The 25351-nt window shown below is 40.9% G+C and overlaps 1 protein-coding gene across 4 annotated transcripts in view; it reads left to right on the top strand.

Annotated features, from left to right (window-relative positions):
* Positions 1 to 24152, top strand: part of dnajc6 (DnaJ (Hsp40) homolog, subfamily C, member 6) — a 37841-nt gene extending 13689 nt beyond the window's left edge. For 2 of the 4 annotated variants that reach the window (XM_085387224.1, XM_085387221.1), the window contains 16 exons: positions 6066 to 6115; positions 7916 to 8064; positions 10088 to 10210; positions 12024 to 12157; positions 12631 to 12825; positions 13056 to 13173; positions 13949 to 14028; positions 14162 to 14355; positions 15932 to 16303; positions 16422 to 16565; positions 17241 to 17342; positions 17458 to 17592; positions 17673 to 18005; positions 18382 to 18530; positions 18934 to 19110; positions 21341 to 24152. In XM_085387224.1, coding sequence (XP_085243350.1) covers positions 6066 to 6115; positions 7916 to 8064; positions 10088 to 10210; positions 12024 to 12157; positions 12631 to 12825; positions 13056 to 13173; positions 13949 to 14028; positions 14162 to 14355; positions 15932 to 16303; positions 16422 to 16565; positions 17241 to 17342; positions 17458 to 17592; positions 17673 to 18005; positions 18382 to 18530; positions 18934 to 19110; positions 21341 to 21442 — 2557 coding nt within the window. In that variant the 3' untranslated portion in view covers positions 21443 to 24152. The remainder of the gene's footprint in view (positions 1 to 6065; positions 6116 to 7915; positions 8065 to 10087; positions 10211 to 12023; positions 12158 to 12630; positions 12826 to 13055; positions 13174 to 13948; positions 14029 to 14161; positions 14356 to 15931; positions 16304 to 16421; positions 16566 to 17240; positions 17343 to 17457; positions 17593 to 17672; positions 18006 to 18381; positions 18531 to 18933; positions 19111 to 21340) is intronic. The other 2 variants (XM_085387222.1, XM_085387223.1) reach the window with 2 other exon arrangements.
* The last annotated feature ends 1199 nt before the right edge of the window (positions 24153 to 25351 follow it).

Below are 25351 nucleotides of genomic sequence, written 5' to 3'. Positions count from 1 at the left end.
AGCCAATGTATTTGGCAAACAATTTAAAACATGTTTGACATCCCCGCTGTAGATATTTTTCTAGTGTTGAACAGCTAAAGATGAATACTGCACACAAGTCCAGCTTAAATCTGTGCTTTAGTAGTGAGCGAACTGGTTAACCGAATGCTGTTTCAGATGTTGATCACAAGCGTCTCCAACTAGCTTTAGAAGTGAAGCAGCAGAGCGGTTGGGATGGAGGGAGGAAAGAGTGAGGTTTCAGAGTCTGGCACGGCTCGGTCGTCCCAATGTGTTTGTGCACAGGCATCTGCACAGGGCGGCACAAAGAGGCCTCTGTATTATCACACACACACACACACACACACACACACACACACACACACACACACACACACACACACACACACACACACACACACACACCCTACGTTGCTCCCCTCACTATTGACTCAGCAAGTCTGATTGTGAAATTTCCTCTCCAGGGTCTCTCCCTTTCTGTCGCTCACATCTTGGCAAACTCCCACTCTCCTGTCCTCTCGTTCCCCTTGTGTTTTTCGGTTGATCGACTGCCCGCTTGGCTCCACCTTTCTTCCTTTCCTCTCTGCCTCCCTCTTTGGTGTCTATTGCCCCACTTCTGGCTGCATTATTCATGGCGGTTCATTGTGCCAAATGGCCAGAGCACTGCTGATACAGAAGGATTCATTTCATTAGGAACCTGTGTGATGCGATGTGAAGTGTGTTTGTGGGGACTGTATATGCATGTGTGATAAGGGATAATGGAGGGAGGAGAAGTAGGCTAGCTCATACCTTTTGCTTTCTTAAACAGTATGCATTCAGACCACTTCCAAACAATTCTGTTTCGATTAATATATCATTATTCCAGCAAAACATTCCATATTTTCTTGTTATGTAGTCTTTTGGTTAAGTTGTTGCTTAACAGAAGATGAGTAAATAGATTTTAAGCAAATTTTGGACTTTATCTCAAATGTGACTGCCAATATTCAACCGTGTCTGCTGACATGGACAAAGTGTTAAGGCAGGTTTAAATGAGATACAAGAATGTCAACCAAGGGAAAAAAAATTCCCTTGAGCTTCCTCGGTATAACGTGACACCTCTGCTGTTAAACGGGCCTTCTTTGAATGCCCCGACAGGTCTTGATCCGTTCCTCTCTGCTTCTGTTCTCATGCGTAGTCAAGGGAAAGAGCTGCTTCTGAATTATTAAAACCAACCTGTGTTTCTTTACGTAGCTGAAGAAGAAAAATTTGCAGGGCAGGCGACTTGAAGCAACAATGTGTTTGTGTCTGTGAGAAGCGCAATGAATATGGAGCCTTGATGGCTGTGCTGGTTTTGTGAATAACACGGTGTGCTTGGTCTGCACCCAGGCTGTAACCCCCACTCCACCGACCTCCCTATCAGACACACATTAATTTGCCTTTTCCCCTCAAGTTTTCAAGCTTTGATCTGCATCTAAAATTCCAGTTTTCCCAATTTCATTATCCATGTCATTTTTCAGACACCTAAACATACAGAACACAAACTTACAGCACATCTTATCTACAAAATAAGAAACTCTGGTGAATTAAAAAAAAAAAATCCCACTGTGATTTTGAAGAGTGAATGAAGATAAATCAGGCCCCGAGGATAGATGATTGCAGTGCAAACACTATGTAGCCACTTAAATTGGTTTAAGCAGACATGCTATAAAAATCCTGCTTAAACAAAATGAAGACAAGTGAATTTTAGAGAAGACCATAGGGGAAATGTAGAGAGCCCGACTCTAATATCCATCGGGATCTAACCCACTTACATTGATTTGGTTGAGACTATGTTTGTGTAGTCTTGAGAGGTTCTAATAGAGCACCTCACTTCTCATGTATTCAGCCTAAAATGTCTTATAAGCTCAGGGTGTTTACTTTCTCGGAGGAAAGCATGAACATGAAGTGCTGTACTGCTCAGAATGGGTTTAATAACATACCGGTACATCTATACACCATTTTTTATCACAAAATGTGAGTTATTGCATCAGAGTTAATACCAATATCAAGTTGAATAAAGTAGTGCAGCAATAAGAAAGTCACATAAAAATTAATAACTGCTAAAAATTGTTGTTTTGTCTCTCAGGTCAGATAGAAGAAAGAAAAGATCAGTGGTGACCATTAGTGATCATGTAATCCATAGAAAGATGCCAATGATGGGGGACCTGTTACAAGCCCACTACAGTAACAAAGTTTGGATGCTGTGTAAACTGTAAATATAAACAGAATGCAATCATTTGGAAATGTCATAGACCAATAGAATGTAGAAAACATAGATAAAATGTTTTGGAATGAGAAAATGTACCACTTTAAAGAAACTATTAGCTCATTTTGAATTTGACGGCAGTAACTCGTCTAAAGAAAGTTGAGACAGAACTGCGTTTACCGTTGTGTCTTCTCTTTTGTGTTCTTGGTGAAAGGTCTGGACATCAGGCAGGCCACTTTAGCACCTGGAGTCTTCTACTATGAAACTGTGCGTTGTAATCCGGTAGAGGCAGTATGTGGTTTAGCATCGTATTGCTGAAAAAGACGTTGTCTGAATGGGAGAGTATGTTGCTCTAAAGCCTGTATATACCTTTCAGCATTGAAGGTGACTGTTCAAGCAGTCGTTTCCATAGGCACTAGTGCACCAACATCCCAACAGAGATGTGGACTTTTGAACTGAGAGCTGATAGCAAGCCAGATAGTCTCTCTCCTTTTTAGTCTGAAAGATGTATCAACAATGTGTTTCATATTCACTAAACAGTTTTCCACTTCCATTTCAAACAACCTCTGACCCAGAGAAAAATCATCGGCCTGAAGAACTGATTTTCAGCCTTGTCATTTAAAGAGATTTGTCGGGGATTCTCTGAATCTTTTTGATTCGGATGTTCAGCTACTGTGTTCTGAAAAAGATCAGATAAAGTACTTTTACATCAAGGAACAATATTCTGATATGTTTCTGAAAATGTTTTACAATTAGAGACATTTTTTGCAGATTGGTAAACATCTGTCTATCTTTACTTCTCAGAAACTCTGCCTTGGTAATATGATCCTTATTACCAGCCTGTTACCAAATAACCTAATTAGTTGCAAAATGTTTCTCCAACTGTTTCTTATTAGTACCCCTTACCATTCCAGCCTTCTGTCCCCCTGTCCCAATGTTTTAGAGATCTGTTGCTGCCATCAGTACAATAGTAAAAAGTGTTTTAGTTCTCTTTCGCCTCACTTTTGTAGACATCTTTCTTCTAATTGGCTGATACTCACAAACAGGAGGTTTGAACAGAAGGTGGGTGGGGCTTCTGTGCTTACAGCCAGTACCATGTGCCTTAAGGCAGCGGTCCTCAACTCTCACGGTCCGTGAGAGTTGAGGCTTGGGTGCTACAACTCTCACAATAAATCTTCTTTTTTTTTGGTTCCGGAACTGATTTTATTTGTTGTATTTGTCCATGATACCTTAAAGGTTGTGAAAATATTGTCGGACATAAACCGGTCCATGGCGCAAAAAAGGTTGGGGATCGTTGCCTTAAGGGGCAATGTCCATAGCTGAAGCAAAATGTCTGAGCTTTAGCCAAACCTGAAGCTCAGAATGTAAAGTCCAAAACCAGTGGGTGACGTCACCAAGGCTACCTCCATGTTTAACACTGTCTATGTCTGAAACCAAGCAGTCTCAAATGTGGCTCACAGGGCTTATTTGGACACTAAATAAATGACCTCTTTATTTGAAACTCTGACTATGTTTAATTGGAACATCCCCCATTGTAACAGTATACATATGAGAGAAAACTAAGATGTGGAATGATATATTAATGGTATGAAATACTAACATCCGTACAGGGATGATAAGTTAATGAATAAGCATTATGTTATCTTAATGAGCTAGCATGATTAGTATCTTGGTAAACCACAATTTTAGAAGTGAGTCCTTCAAATTATTAGTCACACAGTTGCTAGACTGACTACCTTTAGATAAATTGCCCACTTGGTGGGAAAAAAAAGGGATTCAGTGGCAGATTAAACAAAGTCTGAGTCCAAAATCAAACCTTCTGACTATTTATGTGCAATTTACATCAAAATGTATCTAATCATTTTCCAGCAAGAGGAAATTGCACCAGTCTCGTCATTATCTTTTAACTTCCTGTCTGTTAGACATGGGCTTGTTTTTGATTGTGCGCTCTGATATCGACTGCATATCAACAGCTTTTATCAAATGTCTTTGTGTAACACAAAGGACTGACAAGACATTTTTTATAGCAGTCTGAAAAAACATCTGCTGGCATTTAGCATCTCCACAGTAATTAGATCAACGCTCCACCACAGCTGGGATCAGCTGGTCGTTACCGTTTTTAAATTGGTCTTGTCAGGTGTTGATAGTGGTGTTATTGTTATTAGCTAGTTGGGGGGTGTTCAGATTGCACATTAATACAATATTTTTTATTTTTCATACTGGAGATGCGTTTCTCTATTACACACAGTTTAGTTGGCTCATAATTGTGTACCTGTTTCCATGGTAATAGATGTATTATTCAGCATAGAAATAGGAAAAACCACACATATGTACACACAGAAGTGTTAATATCCAGCAGAAATGTCACCTTTCTGATCTCCCAGACCCGATTTACTAATAAAAGTATAATGGGGCAGGGATAGCTCAGTAGGTAAAGTGGTCGCCCCATGATCGGAAGGTCGGCGGTTCGAATCCACTTAACGGCTACCCTGAGGTACCCCTGAGCAAGGTACCGTCCCTACACACTGCTCCCCGGGCGCCTGCTTAGTGGGCTGCCCACTGCTTCACTGAGTGAATGGGTCAAATGCAGAGAAAAACAAGTAATTTCCCCATGGGGATCAATAAAGTATCCATTATTATTATTATGTAAAGATAAAACTGACCTTTTTTTCCACATTAAATTGGTCAAACGTTGACTCTGCTTTTCTACTCTGGGAACAACAAACACTCTGAGATCAAAATAGAAGCTTCAATTGTGGTCCAATTACCTCATTATAGAGGACTTACATGCAATGCCCTCACTGTTGGATTTAATTAAGGTTGTTTGTCTGTTATATTGTAGTATATTAGCAGTTACATTTTTTTTTTTAAGGCTAAACTACACAAACGGCCTAAATCAAAGGACACATTCACATGATATGGTACGCTTGGTTTGTTTACAGAAAAACCCATGACTCATTTAGCAGTCTAGCTGAGAAGGACTGCATTACATAACCAGGTCTAGGACTGCAGCAGGCCCATATGGCACTCCTCCATGATCACACGGAATGACGGTCCCAGCTAGGCCTAGCTTGCAGGATTTACACAGTAGGCAACAAGCCAACTCAATTTGATTCGCATTAGCCTACAAACCTGTCTTGAAAGATAAATGCAACTACAGTGAGCTGAGCCTTCCTCTGCTGCTGTCAGTTGTGAGATTTTCTTTTTGTGAGTCATTTGTCCAAAAACAAATTTTCGTCTCTCACTCTAACCCCACCCTGAGCCTTTTTGGCAGTGTTTCATTAGTACGTGTTTCCACCACTGCTGTGCTGGAGCACTAGTGGACTGCTTGTATGTGAGTGCACCACAGCTGCCCCCACAGTCGAAAAAAAAAAAAAAGGTCCATATGGCAGAGCTACATTTGGCAATGAAAGGCAGTGCTGCTCAATTTAAGAATTCACATATGGTATTTCTTTGATCCCAGGCAGTTCAGCCTAGAGTGGTGAGCCCGAACAAGATAACAGCTCTAAAGCCTGTTGAAGTTAATCACTTAGATATGCCTGTAATGCAGTTCAACCTGTGAATGACAGAAAGGTGGATCAACCTTTTTGGATGCTGGATATTCTTATACTAACTTTTTATATATGCATCATTTTGTCTTGGTAGCTAAATGCACAGAAACAGTCATTATGAATCTCTAACATTTCATATCTAAATCACAGAAATACAAAAGCAAGGTGATTTTGTAAAGCCTACTACAACTTATATTTTAAACATTTATTGAGATGCTTGTGGACAGTGGATATTGGTTTTACATATATGATGTAATAAAACGTGTTTTCAAAGATTTCTTTTTTCCTTACAGTTATACCAAAGGAGAGCTGGACATTGCCTACATAACATCACGGATCATAGGTAAATGTATTTCTAGCGAATGGGCATTGTATATACGCATGTGTGTAGATAGATGAACTTTAACAATGTTACTTGGACTGTTTTCCAGTTTTTTGATTGGGCAGCAATGTGCCCTTTAAAAGGCAAAGTCAGTCAGACATTTGTCACTCGAGGGCTTTATATCCCATGGTAGTCATGCTGGAGTGCAGAGCTACTCAGCTCACCTTTTTGCAATCCTGTACTCCACAGTGGGTAAAAAGACAGTTATGTAGAAATGAAAAGTTTTCACAGAACCCTTCTGTAGTCCTGTGAAAAACTAAGCACACTCTTACTGCTTCCATAGGAATTAAGACAGTAAGTAGCAGCCATGTACTTAATTAACTGAACATCAGCAAGTGTGAGCACCTCCGTAAAAGTGGAATTTGTGATCAGTTTGATGGTCTGGTGTGCTTTAAGACAATACCACAGTCTTCCCAGGAGCGGGGGTCATGGAAAATTCACTCCAGGTCAGACTGTACAATTCTCAGAGTTATGTTTTGGATTCTACAGGTCTCGGTTAGCATGTTAAAGACTGACACTCACTGAAAAAAACTCTTTGAATGAACATAAAAAAAAAAAATCGATTAAATTGCTTTATTTTAGTGTTATTCAATTCTGTTATTCCAATGTGTAACATACTAGAGTTGGACCAACTTAATTAATTAATGATAAATCAACTTATTTACTGGAGTTAAGTCCATCATAATTTCATTGAATTGATCCAATCCATGCAAATTATGTTAGCCCAACAAAAGTACTTAATGCTAATAGAAAGATATTTATTTACGTGGAAATCCTTTTCATGATTATTTTAAATTCGAGGAGTCAAGAAAAAGTAGGAAAGGTATGATTACAAGGTTTGATACAGAATTTTCTTTACGTTTTTGTGCTTGACAGGTAAAACCACAATAAATAGCAATGGCATACACAAGGTGTGCGCTTTTCTTCTAACCCCAGTGATTTTCTGGTGGACTGAAATCTTGCATGATCTCATGATATCGCAAATCCAGGCAACTAACCACTCTTACTTGATCGCATCATGTCATCTCAAGAAGAATTTCATGCAGGTTGTACAGGATTTAATTACATCAACCATAGAAACCTTAAAGAATAGTGGTGAATTAGGTAAAAGTATTCTAGAGTCACGTGTGAGGCCATCTCTGACATTTAATGCTTGGTTGAAATTGGGTCATACAACAGAAACAGCAATGTTCCTACGTACACAAGCAAATCCACAAAATTATGGCTGAAATGTTATTGCTGCTAAAGGAGGTTCTACAAGCTGCTGAATTATAGGCTGTGCTTAGTTTTGAACGAGACTGTTTAGAGTTCTGTTAAAATGTTCTCTGTCATGACTGAGTTTGTCTTAATTGCACTGTACATGTGAACATGGCAGCACGGTGGCACGGTGGTTAGCACTGTTGCCGCACAGCAAGAAGGTCCTGAGTTCAATTCCAACATCAGGCCGGGGTCTTTCTGTGCGGAGTTTGCATGTTCTCCCCGTGTTTGCGTGGGTTCCCCTCCGGGTACTCCGGCTTCCTCCCACCGTCCAAAGACATGCAGCTTGTGGGGATAATTGGATAATCCAAATTGTCACTAGGTGTGAATGAATGTGAGTGCGAATGGTTGTCTGTCCCTGTGTGTTGGCCCTGTGACAGACTGGCGACCTGTCCAGGGTGTACCCCACCTCTTGCCCTATGACAGCTGGGATAGGCTCCAGCACCCCCCGCGACCCTGAAAAGGATAAGCGAATGGATGTGAACATGTCAAACTTTTTTTCAGTGATGACCTATCCAGCTGAGTCGGTGCAGATTGGCTACCAGAACCATGTCGAAGACATCCGCTCTTTTCTTGACAGCCGGCATGCGGACCACTACACTGTTTTCAACCTATCACAGCGTAACTACCGTGGGGCCAAATTCTCCAACAGGGTGAGTGTGACTGTAGCCCATGGATCTCGATGAAGCTGTTACTCATGTAGTGGTTGCTCCACCTTTTTCGCACTCTTCATTTTATAAATATAGAAGGGAAATAGGAGGGCTTAATTACAGTTTTAGGCGTGATTGTTCCTTGATAGTCTCAAACCACCCAGAGAAAAGTTTCATTTTGCTTTTTTTATCAGGTCTGTAATAGCTAAGGATTCCGATTTCATTACCGGATCACTAATTGTATGGATTATTCATTTGATTCCTTATTGAATCTCTTATAGGTTCTCATTGGGTTCTCAATGGCTCTGCTTTGAGAGTTACCACCATCACTAAGCAGAATATCAACCGCATTACATTCAGGCAAATTAATTGCATGCTGTGTGGTGAAATGTTTGTGCACATTGCAGGTATTTTCTCTCTTTGTTGTAATCAGTGTTAATTTTGTGGTAACACAATATTACGTAGAATATTTTGCATAAAGGTAATGCAGTACGTTACTTAAATATTTCAAGGTTTTCAGTAAAATGACCTAAAATGCATTGTCTCATGAGTCTACTTTAGAATCATGAACAGGTAGAAATGAAGACTGCAGCATGACAGGCCATCAGTTTGTTACCTGTGGAAGTTCAGGGTCTGGCTACTAGGCTGGGGTCAGCAGTTGCTCACTTTTAACATCAGCCTGGATTCTTAGCTGCCTTAGTGTTAACATGCTTTCTGTGCAGGTACTTAAAAAGAGCTGAAGTTGTTTTAGCACCATAATTCAGATGTTTCTGTCCTGAATGCAGTTTGCCATTACCATCGAGCTCTCGTCCTATGTGATAAAAATAAAATGAATGTCCATATCAACGCTTTAGACTGCACCGCAGTTTTTCTCCTCCAGCGCAAAAACTGATATCAGCACAAGTGCAAGAGGAACCGATAAGCACAATCAATAAGCATAAGTAGATAAACAATTTCATTGAACTACTGTGAACCAACTCTCTGCAACAGCCGGTACTTGAGTCCTATTCCTAGTCATTAGCTTAATGCTAAAAAAGTACATTTTTTCTTTCTTTTTTTAAACTTGAGAATAATTTTTTGAGTTTCATAAAATTGTTGTTCAAACAGTATATGAAGTATCCAGTGTCATCAGCTGGTTTGTGTATAACCCGTCAATTTGGCAGTCACCATTTGGTTTTTTAGAAGCCAGAACTGACTACATTTCGACAAGAAGGTGGAAAGTTTTTTTACAAGCTAGATCGCTAACAAAACCAGAGCATGGCTGCATCACACATGACATCAGTACTTGCTAATTTGTGCTAACACATAAATAAATGGTAGAATTTTACTCTTACCAAAAAAACAAAACAGGATAGTTTTTTTAAATATACAATTAACCCTGCAGCAAGTTGAATAATTACTCAAAAAAAAAAAATCTCACAAAATACAACAAAACTTCAAACACCTTTGAGAAATCCAGTGTAATGATGCAAATTAACTGATGCAAGGCCTAATAAGCAGCTAGCAGCGATCAACCTCATCTGGCTGTTCCTGAAACTGCAGTTTTTGGTATTTCAGCACTCATTTCATTATTCAGAATTTAATTTGTGTTACGGCTAAATTACCACATTTGGAACACACAGTTTATTGTATCTTATTTTGCTTTTATGGTTATGCTTATCTTTCAGCATCGGGACATTTCCGCAGCTAGGTTTCCTATTACTGCATAGAAGGCACATGTGGGAGCTAAGGAGTCAGGCTTGTTAGGAGTCATGCTTTGTTGTTAACATGGTGAAGCTGGCCCCCTGTCTGCATTGTGAAGTCACTGTATCTTTAGCAGATGACTCATCATGGCAACTGGTCTGTTGTGTTGCTCTGCTGCTGCAGTGCTGTTACTAACTTCCACCACTCCCCTTTCCTCTCCTCTGTTCCTTTTTTCCCCAACCCTTTCCTGCCCTTTTATCTCTCTGATCTGCCTCCTTTTTTCTTTTTGCTGGAATCCCTTTCCTTCTCCCTCCTTTTATTCCTGGCATCTACTTCAATACAGGTTTCAGAGTGTAATTGGCCTTCACGCCAAGCACCCAGCCTCCACAACCTGTTCGCTGTGTGCAAAAACATGTACAACTGGCTGAAACAGAATCCCAAGAACGTCTGTGTAATCACATGCTCGGTAAGGAGATGCACATACATTAGCCCTATATTAAATTCTTCATCCTCCTTTGTATAGTTGAATTTATTAAGGATTCATATGAAATTATTACTAATCATTCTCCCATGAAAAACAAGTACATAGTGAGGTACTTTTGATTGTTATGTAAAGGGACTTGTTTTTGTTGGTCCCACAACACATCCGTTAATTTTTGAGCTGTTTGATGTCCTGTGACCCACTTTTGAATCAAAGCAGAGAGTCTGAAATAGACCGAAGCATATTTAGTGTCAGAATCTTTTTGTTGCCCTTCCAAAACATTTTGCTCAACAATGATATTGGCATCATTGATTACATGTCAACTTTGCTTTCACATCAAATGAAGTGCTTCCAAGACACGGATCTCTAAAGTCTGAAATTGTTAAATGCTACAACAACTGCTCAACAGATTTCCAAACATGACTCACCTTCTTTTTCCACATCTACATAAATTGTTGGGTCTGTGTTTCCACAAGCCCCGCTGGTTTAGAGACTTATTCATCATGAAGAAAACAAGACAGTCAGCGATCGATCGATTTACTTGCAAGGGAGGCGTCGTTGGTATCTACCACAAAATGACCCCAACGACGGCCTCCGCTTGCTGCCTTTTATTGGGACAACAGTTCACACAATACACATCACAGCAAAAGCACCGCCCACGTAAACCCCCCCAAATGGTTCTAAGGCAAGGCACTGTATGTATATATATGTGTGTGTGTGTGTGTAAACATCTGTATGCATGTGAGAATGTGTGTGTGTGACCTCCTGCTGACCAAAAGGGTCATAAAAGCAGGAAGCAACACCACAAGAAACAGCTCTTCCAGATAGGATGTATCTGCAATAAAACACTACATCACCCCAGAACCTCGAGAGGCTGGGGAGGGGGATAAAAGAATTCCTTTCATCACAGAGTTAAAACAATGTAGAGATGGTAAGCATAAAAATGACAACATTTAACAATTCACTTTAACATAAATCAAAACAGTTTTGCAAAAGGGATCATTCTTCCAGATAAAGGCTATGTTACCACCCAGATCAGAAATCTTCTCTTCCTCTTCAACGGCTGTTGCCAATCCTTGACGCTGGAGTAACAGTTTTTTTTCTCCAAATACATTCCCGCTCGGAGCTCTTCAGACTGCTCTGGTGGTCTCTATTAATCAGCCGTGTGAGCTTCCTCACTGTTGTTACTTAGCAGGTGGTACTGAAAAGAAAATGAAAAGCAAAGAAGAAGAATATTTCATTTTTGCATTTTGGTCTGTGATGTTCAGTAAAAATGATAGAAGTCATCTTATTATGCTTATTGCAGAATGGTGTATTCTTTGGTGTCCTATTTAGGCTTATTGGATGAAAGGCACTTTTAGTGCGTGGATCATCACACTTTAGCAATATCAGCCACTTGCATTAGACACATTTGGGAATTCAACCATATCTGACTTTTTCAATAGAAACTGAGTTTCTGTTTATTGGAATTCAGTGACATGACTACTATAGACTGGCATGTGCTGGGGCATGTTATTACCAAGTCATTGTGGGTTTGGCTTTGCCTTGGCAAACTGCTCCTTCTTGCATAATCTTCACGAAACCCTTCCTTTTTTAAAAAAGCTGTGTTTTCACCTCAGTTAACAACAGTGTTACAGTATCCATGTAACCTGAAATGAACTCAGACTCAGTTCATATGTATGAATAGACTCATAGAAAAATAATACGTGTGTTTATTCAAAAGAAAAAATCCCCAGTGGCTCAAATTGCAGTTATGATAAGATGTACATGTAATTTTATCTTTGTTTTGGGTTTTCAGGATGGTCGCGCTCCTTCAGGTGTTTTGGTCTGTGCCATGTTCTGCTTCTGCCACCTCTTCAATAATCCAGTTCCTGCCATGCAGCTGCTCAGCGCCAAAAGACCAGGTTCTGGCCTCTGGCCTTCACACCGCAGGTTTGCATCAGTGAACATGGGGATGTGAATGTGACAGAAAGAGAAGTGGGAGCCTTGTGCTCGGTTGTCGTCCTTTGGTTCTGCTGATGTTACATTCTTCAATGTCTAATAAATCTGCAGTCTATTTTTCATAGATAATGAACATTTACCACTTCTAATAAAGAATCACATATTAAATGAGGTCAAAACACATTCACACTTAAGAAGAAGAGCACAGTTTCAGATCATATGCTGTTACAGGCATAACATGTTGAAATTTACATACAGCCATCACTGAAGCCAACAGTTATTAGTTGTCTCAGCATAAACATAAACTCTTGATTGCTGGGCAAGAAGAACCACGAGTCCGCCTGCCATACTTGTAGAAGCTAACAGTCGATGGTTGTGCAAGCGTCTCCTCACAAGTGACAATTAATGCATCATTCAGAGTGCTGAAAATTGAAAACTGCTGTTTTTGTTTTCTCTGCCTGCAGGTACATAGGCTATGTATGTAGCATGGTATCAGAGAAGCCTAGCCTACCCCACTCCAAGCCCTTGGTGATCAAGGCCCTCACTATGAGTCCCATCCCCTGTTTCAACAAGCAGCGTAGTGGCTGTCGACCTTTCTGTGACGTTCTCATTGGAGAGACGAAGATCTTCACCACTGCACAGGAGTATGAAAGGATGAGGTAAGTAACATTAGCGAGATTAATAAAAAATTTGACAGCATTGAACCGCAGAGAGCACGGTAGCGTTGCAGTTCTGTATTGGAATAGAATAACTACAAATGTCTCAGAGATTTTATGCTGAGTATGATATGAATGAAAGTAATCAAAGTGTCATTATATCCCCTTCCTTTTTCTCACTCTGTAACACTTTCCCTCAATTACACTTTGCTGCACCTTCTCTGCACGCCTAGAGAGCACAGGGTCCAGGACGGCAAGGTAGTTTTCCCTCTGGGTGTAAGCGTACAAGGAGATGTTGTGGTTTCAGTCTACCACATGAGGTCAACCATTGGAGGACGACTGCAGGCCAAGGTACGCTTCTGCTTAGTCTGCTTTATAAGATAAAATGTCGATAAAATCAACATCTCAATCTAACTAGCAAGCAGCAAACTCCAACTAAGTCACAGTGACAGTATTGGAACGATTGCGGTGATAAGATCATGCTAAAGTATAAGCCATTGTAGAGTTTCAGGTAGCTTCAACAGCTTGTTGTGTCTCATTGTTACATTGTTTAAGGCAAGAAGAAGCTGGATGAAGGTTTTTGACTTAATGATTTACTTCATTTATAGAAATATGCAGATTTACTCACTCATCACTGCTGCAAGAAGCATTTATGCACTATTTATGCTATTTTTGGTTTAGTTTGGTCCAGGTGTTTCATCTGGGTATTATTGTCTTTCAGTAATCTTATGACAGATTATTGACACATAGGTGTACATCACCATGCGTTGCATTATAATAATATGTGCATATGTAGCTTAATGACTTCATTATTTTGCTATATAGCACATTAGTACTAAAACCTAGATCAATAGTACAAAATAATTAAAAATCCATTCAGCTAAAATGGTTAAAGTGGGCTTGTCTTTTTTTTCTTGAACATTTTTCCTTTTATTTTGTTTCTTTTACTGGATTTTCTTATTTCACCTGCTTCTATTTTATTACATGACAAAGATTTATCACATGCAAAACTTGAACATAACACCTAAAAACATTTCAGAACAACAGGTAAGGGGTAACTGACTGCAGGAGAGTGCTGATAAAATATAATGTAACCAACATTTATCTTTGTTCCTGCTTGTGTTAGGTATCCAACACACAGATCTTCCAGATTCAGTTCCACACTGGCTTCATCGCTCCTGGAACCACTATGTTAAAGTTTAACAAGTAAGGAAAATCTCTTACAAAAATCGGGGAATTCTGGTTTCTCACTATAAAAAATAATATTGCTAGACTTCCACTCTGTTGACTGTTTTACCATCTCAATTTTCTTTCTCACACATATTGATTTTCCTCTCAGACCAGAGCTCGATGCCTGTGACTCTCCAGAGAAATATCCCCAGCTCTTCCATGTGATATTGGAAGTGGAAGTGGAAGGGGTGGACAAACAGAAAGACCTGACACCACCATGGGAACAGTTTCCTTGTAAAGACTTGAGCCCAAATGTGCTCTTCTCTGGCCACCAGGAACATCAGGATGCACTGGCGATTGCTGGTAAAAATGGGAGGGTTTCACTGGGGCAACAACTGGTGTTCAGTCTATAAAATACGACACATTAAGTTTTGATTTTTTAAAAACTCAAATCAGATGTTAAGTTTAGAATCAAACATTTACTGCTTTGTTTAATCTGTTGTCAGATTTTACTACCAACATAATTAAATTAACGCAAAAATTTCCCTGTTGTGGGATCAATAAAGTCTTATCTTATCTTATCTTGTCTTATCTTATCTTATCTAAACTAAAAATATTTAGCTAAGAACTGAAAATGCTGAAGCAAAATGGGTTAGCTGCTAGCAAATTAGCAGTTAGCTTGACTAACAAGCAATGTGGAATTTTGTATTGAAAATGTTTTTAGTTGGCATTTTTGCTTGCTTGTTTTGTTAGCCTTTACAATTTGTAATCATACCTTTTCCTAAAACCAATTATAATGCTACATTAACCTTAATAACAAACTCTAACCCCACACCTGGATTGACTTTACGTAAGTTTACCTGGTACCAAAATAAAGATTAGGCAAAGAGAACTTGCTACTAATTTTTTTTATGACTTATTTTAATATTTATGAACCAGCCAGCACGACATTAAAGCCATTTGCCTAATATTGTGAAGATCTCCCTCACCTCATCATACGGATGTTTGGAAATATTTCCAATAGCAATGTTAGTGGTTTTATTGTTGTGGCTAATCAATTTACATTAACACATAGTCATAAAAACTAATGTGACTCATTTTTGTCCCTGCAAGATGAGATGGAGGGCTTGGATCTTGAGGGTAAGACGGTAGAGGAGATCACAGACCTGCTAGAGGAACTATACTGTGAGCGTAGTTACCCAGGGTTTGCTTCAATTCACTCATGCTCTACCCAGGAAGATTTTTTGTTATTGGAAAATCCATTTGGTGGTTTCCAACTGTGATTTGCATTGATTGAATTGAAATTTAGCCCATTCTTGTAGCCCATGATGTATCATTTTGGTAGAAATATTTTGTCCTGTGTCTTGTATAAACACCAGTCTTTTAACACAATTTCCATAACATGTATGCCAGCATTTTTTTTCCTGGGCATACAGAGACAGGTTTTTAAGGGTTTTTTTTATGGATATGGAGAACTAGAGGGGAAAACTCATAGTCCCAAAAGGAAATAAAGGGAAAACGTGCCTGGGGAGTAAACAAATCCAACGTTAAAATGTTCTACCAAAGTGAAATATTGCTTTTGATTTATACAGCTGTTTAATCCCATGTACAAGCTTCTTTTTTTTTTTTTATCATATTCTTTTACGTTGAAATGTATCACATTTAAGACGTTTTCTCCAACTAGCAACTACTAGCTAGAATTTATTTGCAGACTGTGTGTATGTTTGCAACCTCGTAGCACAAATAGCTGTTCTGGCTGTAGAAGCAATGACCTGCGTAGTTTACCATCATCCTCTGCTTCACTCTTGTCCCTTTATATCTGAACCTCAAATTAATTCCCTTTGTCTGCTTTGTTATCTCTTCAGTCATTGCTTTGTTCGTGATTGATGTGTCTTTCTCATGATACTCTTTTCTGTTTTTCCCATCTCATCATTTTCAGAGCCAAGTCGGTCCCACGGAGGTCCAGACGGTCGGGTACGTGGCGAGGAGAGCGAGCCGTCGGATGATGAAATGCTTTCTCTCTCCAGCCAGCAAAGCAATGCCAGTGCAGCCCATCAGAAACCTGACCTCCCAGCTCCCACTTCTGCCACCCCTGCCCCCACCGAGGAAGTCGATCTTCTCGGCCTCGATGGTGACGAGGTCAACCGCCCGTCATCTAAGCCCCCATCTACAGCAGCTGCAACCACTGACCTCCTAGGGGACTTGTTCGGGGGCCCACCTCAGTCAACCAGCGGGCCTCCATCTGCCCAGTCCACTCCACACAAAGTCGCCCCCAACACTGCCTCACCATGCCCCTCACCTGCCCCACCAGGTGAGAAGTTTGAAAAAGCATTTCCTTTTAGGTCCAACCTAAAACTAGACTTCAAATAGGCACAATTACTCTTGCAATTTAGCATAAGACAATAACACTGGTGGATGGTTCTCCTCAGCATTTGATCCTTTTGGGACGGGTCCGATGCCTAAACCTCAGGACGTGATGGGTTCATTCCTCGGACCAGGTAAAGTGGGGCAGCCAGACCCTTTCCTGCATGCTGCTCGCTCACCATCACCCACCCTGCAGCCTACAAGCCTCGGTAAGGCATGCTCCTTGCTGCTCTGCTGAACATTTTCCCAAACCATCGTTTTGGGTGCACTTAAAGCATTTCAAGAGCCTGAACCAAATTAGGGTAAGGCATGTTTTCAGATATTTGCAAGATGCCACTACGATAATTTCCCTTCATCTGTGCGTCTATTTAAACTGACACCCAAACCCGACTGCTGAGTATATATCCATTTTTAGCTTACTCACACATTTTTCTTGTATTGCTCATGTAACGTATGATTTGTAATTCACGAGTTTGCATGCTGTATGTGAAGTGTTTGCAGGTCATCTCATTGCCACTCCATAGGGATTGCGCAGCTTGATTTTTCAACTCCAGCACAAGCTCCTACTAGTAATCTTTTCCTCAGCTCACAGTCAGTATTTTCAACTTTAAACATGACAAAACAGTTTTTCTTAACTTCAGGTTTACACTTTTTATACTTTGAGGATTTAGGGCATGATGTGTGCATGAAGAAGAGCCTTCTGGCTTCAGTCTTCTGTGGACAATTTTTAGTTAGCAACTATAAATTTTGTTTCCACACCCATGAAACAACAGCTCTCTGAAGCTCAGTTCTGTTGTTATTTTATTTGGCTTAATGTTTTCGTGTCCTTCAATTCCCATTTTCCGTGTGCTCCGCCCGTGACCGATGGTTATATGCTTCAACAGGTCGGAGTTCCCCCGTCCCACCCACCACCCCTACTGTCAACATTCAGCAGCAAAACGCCATGGGAGCATGGGACTGGAACAGACCTGCTACCACGAGCACAGGTTCTCCCAAGCACACAGCCACACATACATACAAGCAGATACCACACTGTTTGTAAAACACGTTGGCATCAGTGTCGTTTATTTTTCCTGCTTTGCTGATGGCCGATTCATTCAGGAGGTTTTGGTATGGGCAGTCGGTCAGCCACTACCAGTCCCACTGGCTCAGTCCACAGCACCCCCACCCACCAAACCAAGCCAAACACTCTGGACCCATTCGCTGATATTGGCAACCTGGGGGGAAGCCTTGGAGGTGAGACGCTGGTAATGCTCCTAAGTTCTTAGTATTTTTGCTACTACCTCGCATGCCATAATCTCTGTCCTTTTGATCAGGAGGCTCTGGCTTCTCGAGCAAGCCCACCACCCCTACTGGAACGGCCCCTCCCTTTCCTCCAATGGGCTCCCCATCGAGGCCTCCGCCATCTCCCCAGCACACAGGAGCCTGGCAGCCCCACGCAGGAGGCACTTTCCCCTCGTGGCAGGCTGGTGGAAGTGGTGGAGGGTGGCAACCGCAAGGACAGGGTCCTGCTCCGCAGCCAAAGCCCAGCCCCAGCCACACTTCCATGCCGCACACATCGCCCCAGAATCGACCCAACTACAATGTTAGCTTCTCCGCAATGGGAGGAGGCTCACCCAGCGCAGGGGGAAAAGCACAGGCTGGGATGGGTAAGCTCGACAGGCTCATTGTTACGCTCCAAATGTTGTGGCTGGTCAGTTGGGGTATATTTCACATAAAAGGACATTTTTCTTTTAAAACAAAATAGAGATTACACTTAACTTATATTTCAAAATATAAGGTTTAAAAATGTTATTAAGAATTGTGAGCATTTTGAAGGTTTTAAGGTTTTTTTGTTTGATTTTTAAAGTTAAATGTTTAACAAAATATCTGCAAACATTTAGAGACAGCGCCGCATTTTTTATCCATTAAAATTTTCATGCTGTGCACACATACATTGTTCTTCAGCTCACCGTATAGTAATTAGTACATTTGTTGCTTAACAAGTATGTATTCTGTCTTTGTGTTTGTCTGCCTCTTTGTCAGGTCCGAAGCCCAAACCCTCAGATGCCAACTTTGACGACCTGCTGTCTGCTCAGGGCTTTGCGGGGACCAAAGAGAAGAAAGGGCCCAGGACTATAGCAGAGATGAGGAAGGAGGAGATGGCCAAAGAAATGGACCCTGAGAAACTAAAGGCATGAGCTGTTTGTTTGAAACTAATGAAGTTGAACTAATAAGTTTTGGTTCATTGTGTCTGATTACAATTAGTTTTTGATGACATTTCGCTTGGTGGTGGTCGCCTGTTTATCCAGTGTAGCTGAACAGAAGCAGTTCAGTGATTCCCAAAAGTAGGATAATGTACTCGAAAACCTTTGGCTGTTAAACTTTTTCTGTTTATTTCAGAGTTAATGAAGCGTCCAATGTAGGTCTCCCATGACCAAATTTTGGTTCATCTAATTGCTCCTTTAAAAGCTTTTTTTTTTTTTTAGATAAAACCAGAGCCAGAACTACTGAAAGCAGTTATGCTAATAATTGTTTCAAATCAGGTCCTCACTGGTTATTGGCTCCCCTCCTCTGCCTCCCTCTTCTGTGCCCTAGATTCTGGACTGGATAGAGGGGAAAGAGCGTAACATCCGTGCTCTGCTCTCCACCATGCACACTGTGCTTTGGGAAGGAGAGACACGCTGGAAGCCTGTGGGCATGGCTGACCTGGTTACTCCAGAGCAGGTCAAGAAGGTCTATCGCAAAGCAGTCCTGGTTGTTCACCCAGATAAGGTGAGACAGAATTTGTGATGAATGGGATCTTTATGCTTCCTGTATGGAGGCATATCCATATGTACAGAATAAATCAAATGCAATAACGAGACATTCTTTACTTAAAAGCAACTGAAGGTAAAGTCAGATGAAAAAATAGAGACTGTCTTTATTTTCACTTTCTTCTCCTTATATCAGGCTTATAAGCAGGGGTGCACATAAGTGGTCTGCAGGTGCGCATTCGCTGTCAAAATAAAAGACGCGCACCAGACAAGAAGTTGCAACGCGTGTTTGCGTACATATAAAAGGCATTGTTTTTGTCTGCTAGAGTGGGATTTTCACGGCACATTCTGCTGGCTGGCTTCAAACAATGCACAGAGATGTGGTATCTCTGTGCATTGTTTGAAGCCAGCTCACCTCCTACAACCACTTTTCCGAGAATATGTGCTTCTTTTGCAGTTTGGACTCCTTCTGACATTTCTTTGGAGGTGGAGGAACACCAAAGTAATTGCTTAAAGGAGCTTGCTTCTTCAACATCTTTAAGAGTTCTAAACAAATGTCTGTCCTCCTCCAGAAAATCTTATGTACGCAAACGCGCGTTGCAACTTCTTATCTGGTGCGCGTCTTTTATTTTGACAGCGCATGCGCACCTGCGGACCACTTATGTGCACCCCTGATTATAAGCAATTCTGGATGTGATGTGGCCATATTGTGACATGAAAATGATAATGAAAATAAAAACTGGTTTTAAAAGAAAAACATAATTCCTCACAAGCATGCATATACAGGGATGGAAAAGGAAAGATTTGACAGCACTTTGTGCCGTTCTGTAAAAAACTAAGTACAACTCCTATTGCTTCTATAAGAATTAAAGGGGTAAGTAGCAGCCAGATGCTGATAATCATTTGCTTGAGTAAGTGGTCATCAACAAGTTTGAGCACCTGTGTGTAACAAGACGTTCTGCCCGTTTGCTGGTCTGAGTCATCCATGTGTGTTAACACAATGCCACAGAAGGGGACACCCAACCAAATTCATCCCAAACTCAGACCATGCAGTGGTCAGAGAAATTCTGTATCAGAAAAAAGATATATAAAGTACAACGCAATATCTGGCAAAATCAAACACAGGGTATCACCACAAACAGCTCATACTCATAGCAACTGATAAGCACGGTGGTGGAGGGGTGATGCTTTGGGTTGTTTTGCCGCAAGATGACCTACGAACCTTTATACGAAAAATATTCTAGGGTCAAATTTGAGGACATCTATCTAACAGCTAAAGTTTGGCCAAGTACTGAGTCATGCACAATAATGATCCCAAGCATTACAAGACAAACACAGACATGCAAATTTAAAATGAACAGACCGATCACATAAATTTAGACACACACACACACACACACACACACACACACACACACACACACACACACACACACACACACACACACACACACACACACACACACACACACACACACAGTAGTGTCTGTGTGTTCAAAGTGCTGGAGGATGAAGTTTTTGCATATATGATGTTGCAACAAGAAAACAACCAAACCAAACTAAAAGTATGTGTGAGCGTGTGAACAATATAATGAAATACAAAGATATCTGAAGCTCTGCACTTTACTCTGTGAAGTGAAGAGTCTGTTAGTGGAGAGTGCGTCACTCTCAGACTCTCAAGCCAAGCCAGGCCACAGCTTTCCTTGTAATCCACTTAAAGATACAGCTATGCAGTACAGCAGCTACCATGTGGTCAGCTGAAGCATTAGGCAGGGCCTTTCCCACTGCACCCACTAAAACAACGCAGCTTGGCTTAACATGGACTCTTACCAGAATTAAACATGTGATTCAAGTTATACCTGTAAACATCCATCCATGCAGGGATGTGTGTGTATTATAGAAAGAGTGGGGTATACTTCCTGACTCTCAGCACTGAAAGACAAGTTAGTGTCTTACCTGAATTTTCTGTAACAGTGAATAATATTATGTAAATGGCCTGTATTTGTATAGCGTTTTTCTAGTCCCTAAGGACCCCAAAGCGCTTTACACAACCAGTCATCCACCCATTCACACACACATTCACACACTGGTGATGGCAAGCTACATTGTAGCATGTTGACATAATGCTTGAGTAAAGCAAGCTATGAATGAGAGACAAATGAAGTGGGAATCCCAAAAGGCCAACATGTCTCAAATATGCTTTACTTATGGGTTCATAACTATTGTGTTTTTTCTCTCCTACTTCGTAGGCGACGGGACAACCATACGAACAATATGCCAAGATGATTTTCATGGAACTAAATGATGCCTGGTCAGAATTTGAGACCCAAGGACAAAAGCCTCTCTACTGAATAAAACGTAAGGGGACTTAAGGAGGAGGAGATGATGTCCCTGCTGATTCCATCATCTAACCCTTACAGTGTTACCACCTCTTGTCCGCATACTGCAGCCACACCCTGCAACATCTGCCTTTATACCCATGCTTTAACTCGTGTCTCTCTTCTTGCAACAAAAACGCAGAACTTGAGTGATGACAGGCTATAGAACAGCCTCCCGTGCCCGGACTAGAAGCTCAGACGAACAGCTGATTCTCTGTAGCTCTAATATCCATACTGTATGTATGAACCATCCCATTCAAAAAATTAAAAATCACTGGGACGTCAAAGAGACGGATCAAAACAAGGTGAGAGCTGTTGATCTGGAAAAAGAAATGCGCGAGAATAAACTGAGCAAACATTTGTCAGACTGCTCTTTGCGAGAGCTTTGGAGCATGAAGAAGTCTGTGAGGCACAACAAGCATTTAACAGCATTCAAGCCATTTTTTTTGTACTGTGAGCGAACACTGAATTCAAGATCAGTTCCGTCATATCAAATCCAGTTTTCACACTATTTAATGTCCCTATAAATAACAAACACAAACAGCAGTGTCAAGTTAAAATAGGCTGTTTGGAGGTGATTGGATTAGAAAATCTTGATCAGAGGTCGAGTTTCACCTTGAAGATGTCGTCTGCTGAGTGTAGCTGAGGAAACAAAATTAGTTAAAAAAAACAGTAACACAATAACTTGACTTGTTATGTGACATATATGATATCATGTGGAATGGTTTTGTTATGAAGAGGTTTAATAAGAATAGGTGTGTCTGATATCCTGAAGCCTTGTGGGGAACTGGGGATTGTATGTTTTAGCATTAGCACATGTACAGTTCCTTACATGAAGCACCTTGAGGCCTCACACACTCACTCATATAATAATATATTTTTGCTTTACATCTCTGTGAAAGCACAAACTGATGAATCAAATCGGTGCAGCTCTCAAGGAAGGCAATCCATGAATTAATTTATTAAATCGCTTTGTTTGTCTTTAAAATATTGGTTCAAATTCAATCTGCTCGTGAGAAAGAGTTCAGGACTTTGAGGCTGTTGTCTTAAAGACTTTTAACGTCTGTCAAACACAGTCGTCAGCCAAAACAGTAAAAACCACTGGCAGGTAAAGGAAATCTGATCACAGTGCAGCTCTCTGCTGGGAAACATCAGGCAGTTCATGAGAATGTGACGCCCTTAACATCACACCTATCCTTCAGACTCCCCAGATCCCCCACGTCTGATCAAGGATCCATGGGACGCACTCTAACAGACGCCTCCACACAACCAGAGGACTCAAAAAAGTTGCCTCTGTCCCAGTGCCAGAGTTTGTAAGACACCCCAAAACATCCCATCTTGATGCTCTGATGAGTCAGAGACGTTATAGAGGGGAGCCTGCATTAAATTAGGGAGGTAGTTGTAAGGTTGAGACTGGGTGGGGTAATCTCTGAACCACAGAAGTGACACTAATGTGCTTAAACGCAAACCATCAAGAACGCAATAAGAGTTCTGTTTACTGTATATCACTGTTTCACGTCAGGCAGATCATACTGTGTTTCATCAAAACACTGATTTACAACAATTTACTTTTTATTGATTTGTTTTGTTTACTTTTTACTTCATTTGCTACACGTTTATTCATAATCAGCATAAAAGAATGGGGTATGCATTAGAAGTAGTGAACAGCAGTAGATGCTGCAGCTGATGTGTACTAACCTAACACAAACATTTGCTGATTTTGGATGCATTTGGCCCCTTTTTACGTGCAATTATTCACAAAATCAGTTCTTAGTGCTAAAAGCATTTCATCATTTTAGAGCAAAGTGGAGAAAACAATAAAATATGCAATAACTAGAGAGGCAATGATCAATTTCTTTCAAGCACATGAGGTTTTCACAAAACACTAATATGTTCCTACACGATCCCCAGAGACAGTTTAAGCTGTTTCAGGGTGAAACAGTTTAGGCTGTTTAGGTTTATTCTTCACACACAAATTGAGCCAAGTGTTTACCTTCTCATGCTCATGAGCAGTTGAAGATCCTGACACTGTTAACTGTCTTCATGCTCTCTGATTTGCATAGTAAGGTCAAAGGTGATTTTCTGTTGGCATCATACTGTCTTTTCCCTTCACTGGATTTCATTCGTCCAGTTTGTTCATCTGCATTAAGGATGCTGACTGACTTCTGACCAGCGTAAGAGAATTATGTGAGGTGTGGTTTCATTAGCTGGCTGAGGACCCCGAAAGGATCCCAAAACAAGTGTTGACTGGGCCGTCGAACAAGACTCCGGGTCTCAGGCTGAAAATACTGAACTTTAATCTGGAGGTGACTGCTTTCTTTGTCGTTTTACAAGATATGAGAAGTGTGTAGTATGTGTCTATGCTTTATTTACACTGAGGACCTACATGTGAAATAACCCTCATTGGCTCCCTCGCTGACTGAATCTGCGATCTTACAGCTATGTTAAAAAGCTAACCTCTATATTGTCGTCAGTGGATGTGTGTTGTTTGAACTTGTGGTATGTATGGAGGAGCTCAGAGTTGGATACAGAGTACTGTAAGTTATGTGTTTGCCTGTCTCCTGTTCAAATATTACTTAAGCTGTGTAAAAATTCTGTTCATGTTGTTCTTTTCAGTTCTGTTTACGGTTACAGGATGTACATAATGATCAAGTGCAGTGCACAGAAATAAACAGTAAACAGAAACCGGAGCAGGGTGAGCAGCATTCCTGTTTTTATGTCTCGCTTGGCCTTTGTCTTTGTAACCACTAGAGGGCTGCATTGTACAGCACATGAACTATATGTCATGTTGAGCTGAGAGTCCCAGTAAAAGGATGTGGTGCCACCCTCATGGGGTCTGTTTCTGAGAGTTTGGCCAGAAACATGCACATGAGGACCCTGCTGGTGGTGATGTGCTCCTCATATTCCTCGCCCAAAGGAGCAGATACCAGTCTTGCTATAGTCGAGTCTCTTATAACTGCGCATCTTCTAGTTTTCCCTCCACACTCTTGATACTGTGCCTCGAGACACGGCAAACCTTCTTTTGACAGCTGAACTACCTGCCTTTCATGCCCCCATCCCCCACCCTCCTGAGATGTCAGGCATTTGGGCTTTGACTTTTGACCAGAAAGCGACCTTCTTGGGTTTCTTGAAAGGCCCTTAACATACAGACTCACAATGGCAGCAATCATCAATGTCAACTTGTGGCAGTGCACGACTGCTCTGATGCTAATGAGCCATTACAGTATAAGCTGTGGCACAACACTGCTATTTGCTACTCGTGCTCCAGCCTCTCCGGCTTTGTTACCATCTGGGGCTGATAGTTCTCCCCTTGGGGCCCAGTTTCGGGAAAACATGGCTGCGGTGCCAGCGTTAGATTATCCAGAAGGAAATTTAGGGTAATTGAATATAATCCCCCCCAATCAGTGATTCATTGTAAAACAAAGTTACTGCTGGACACAGTTTTTCCTTCTTCCAACTCGCTCTGCTGACAGTGCTGACGCACTTCTCGAGAGACTCCAGTGCTGATGGATGTTTACCATCAGCACAGGCCGATGTTTTATTTTCATGATATCCTACACCATTAAACACCAGCCGCATTTGGGTGTCAAGCTGTTAGACACACACAGAGTTTGAAAAAAAGAAAGAAAAAAAACTATGAGCAGAGGGGATTTGGATGAAATTAGAAATGAGTAAGCATGTTTGCACCACAAAATGATCGCTGAGAAGAAATGTATTTAATTTATAGGAATCAGAATCAGAATACTTTATTGATCCCTAGGAAATTATTATAGGAAGTCATTATTGCAAGCAAATTGACTGTATGAGTTGCTTCATAATCTTACTAGTTGAAGCTGTTTTGAAATGTAATCCATTTGCCCTTTTTCTATAATATGGTTGGAC

This window comes from Rhamphochromis longiceps, linkage group LG17 (assembly GCF_057381845.1).
Source record: "Rhamphochromis longiceps isolate RC_006_pf linkage group LG17, R_longiceps_female_GT1.1, whole genome shotgun sequence".
NCBI lineage: Eukaryota > Metazoa > Chordata > Actinopteri > Cichliformes > Cichlidae > Rhamphochromis > Rhamphochromis longiceps.
Note: the sequence above shows the minus strand (reverse complement) of the source record. Positions and strands in the feature narration are given on the sequence as shown.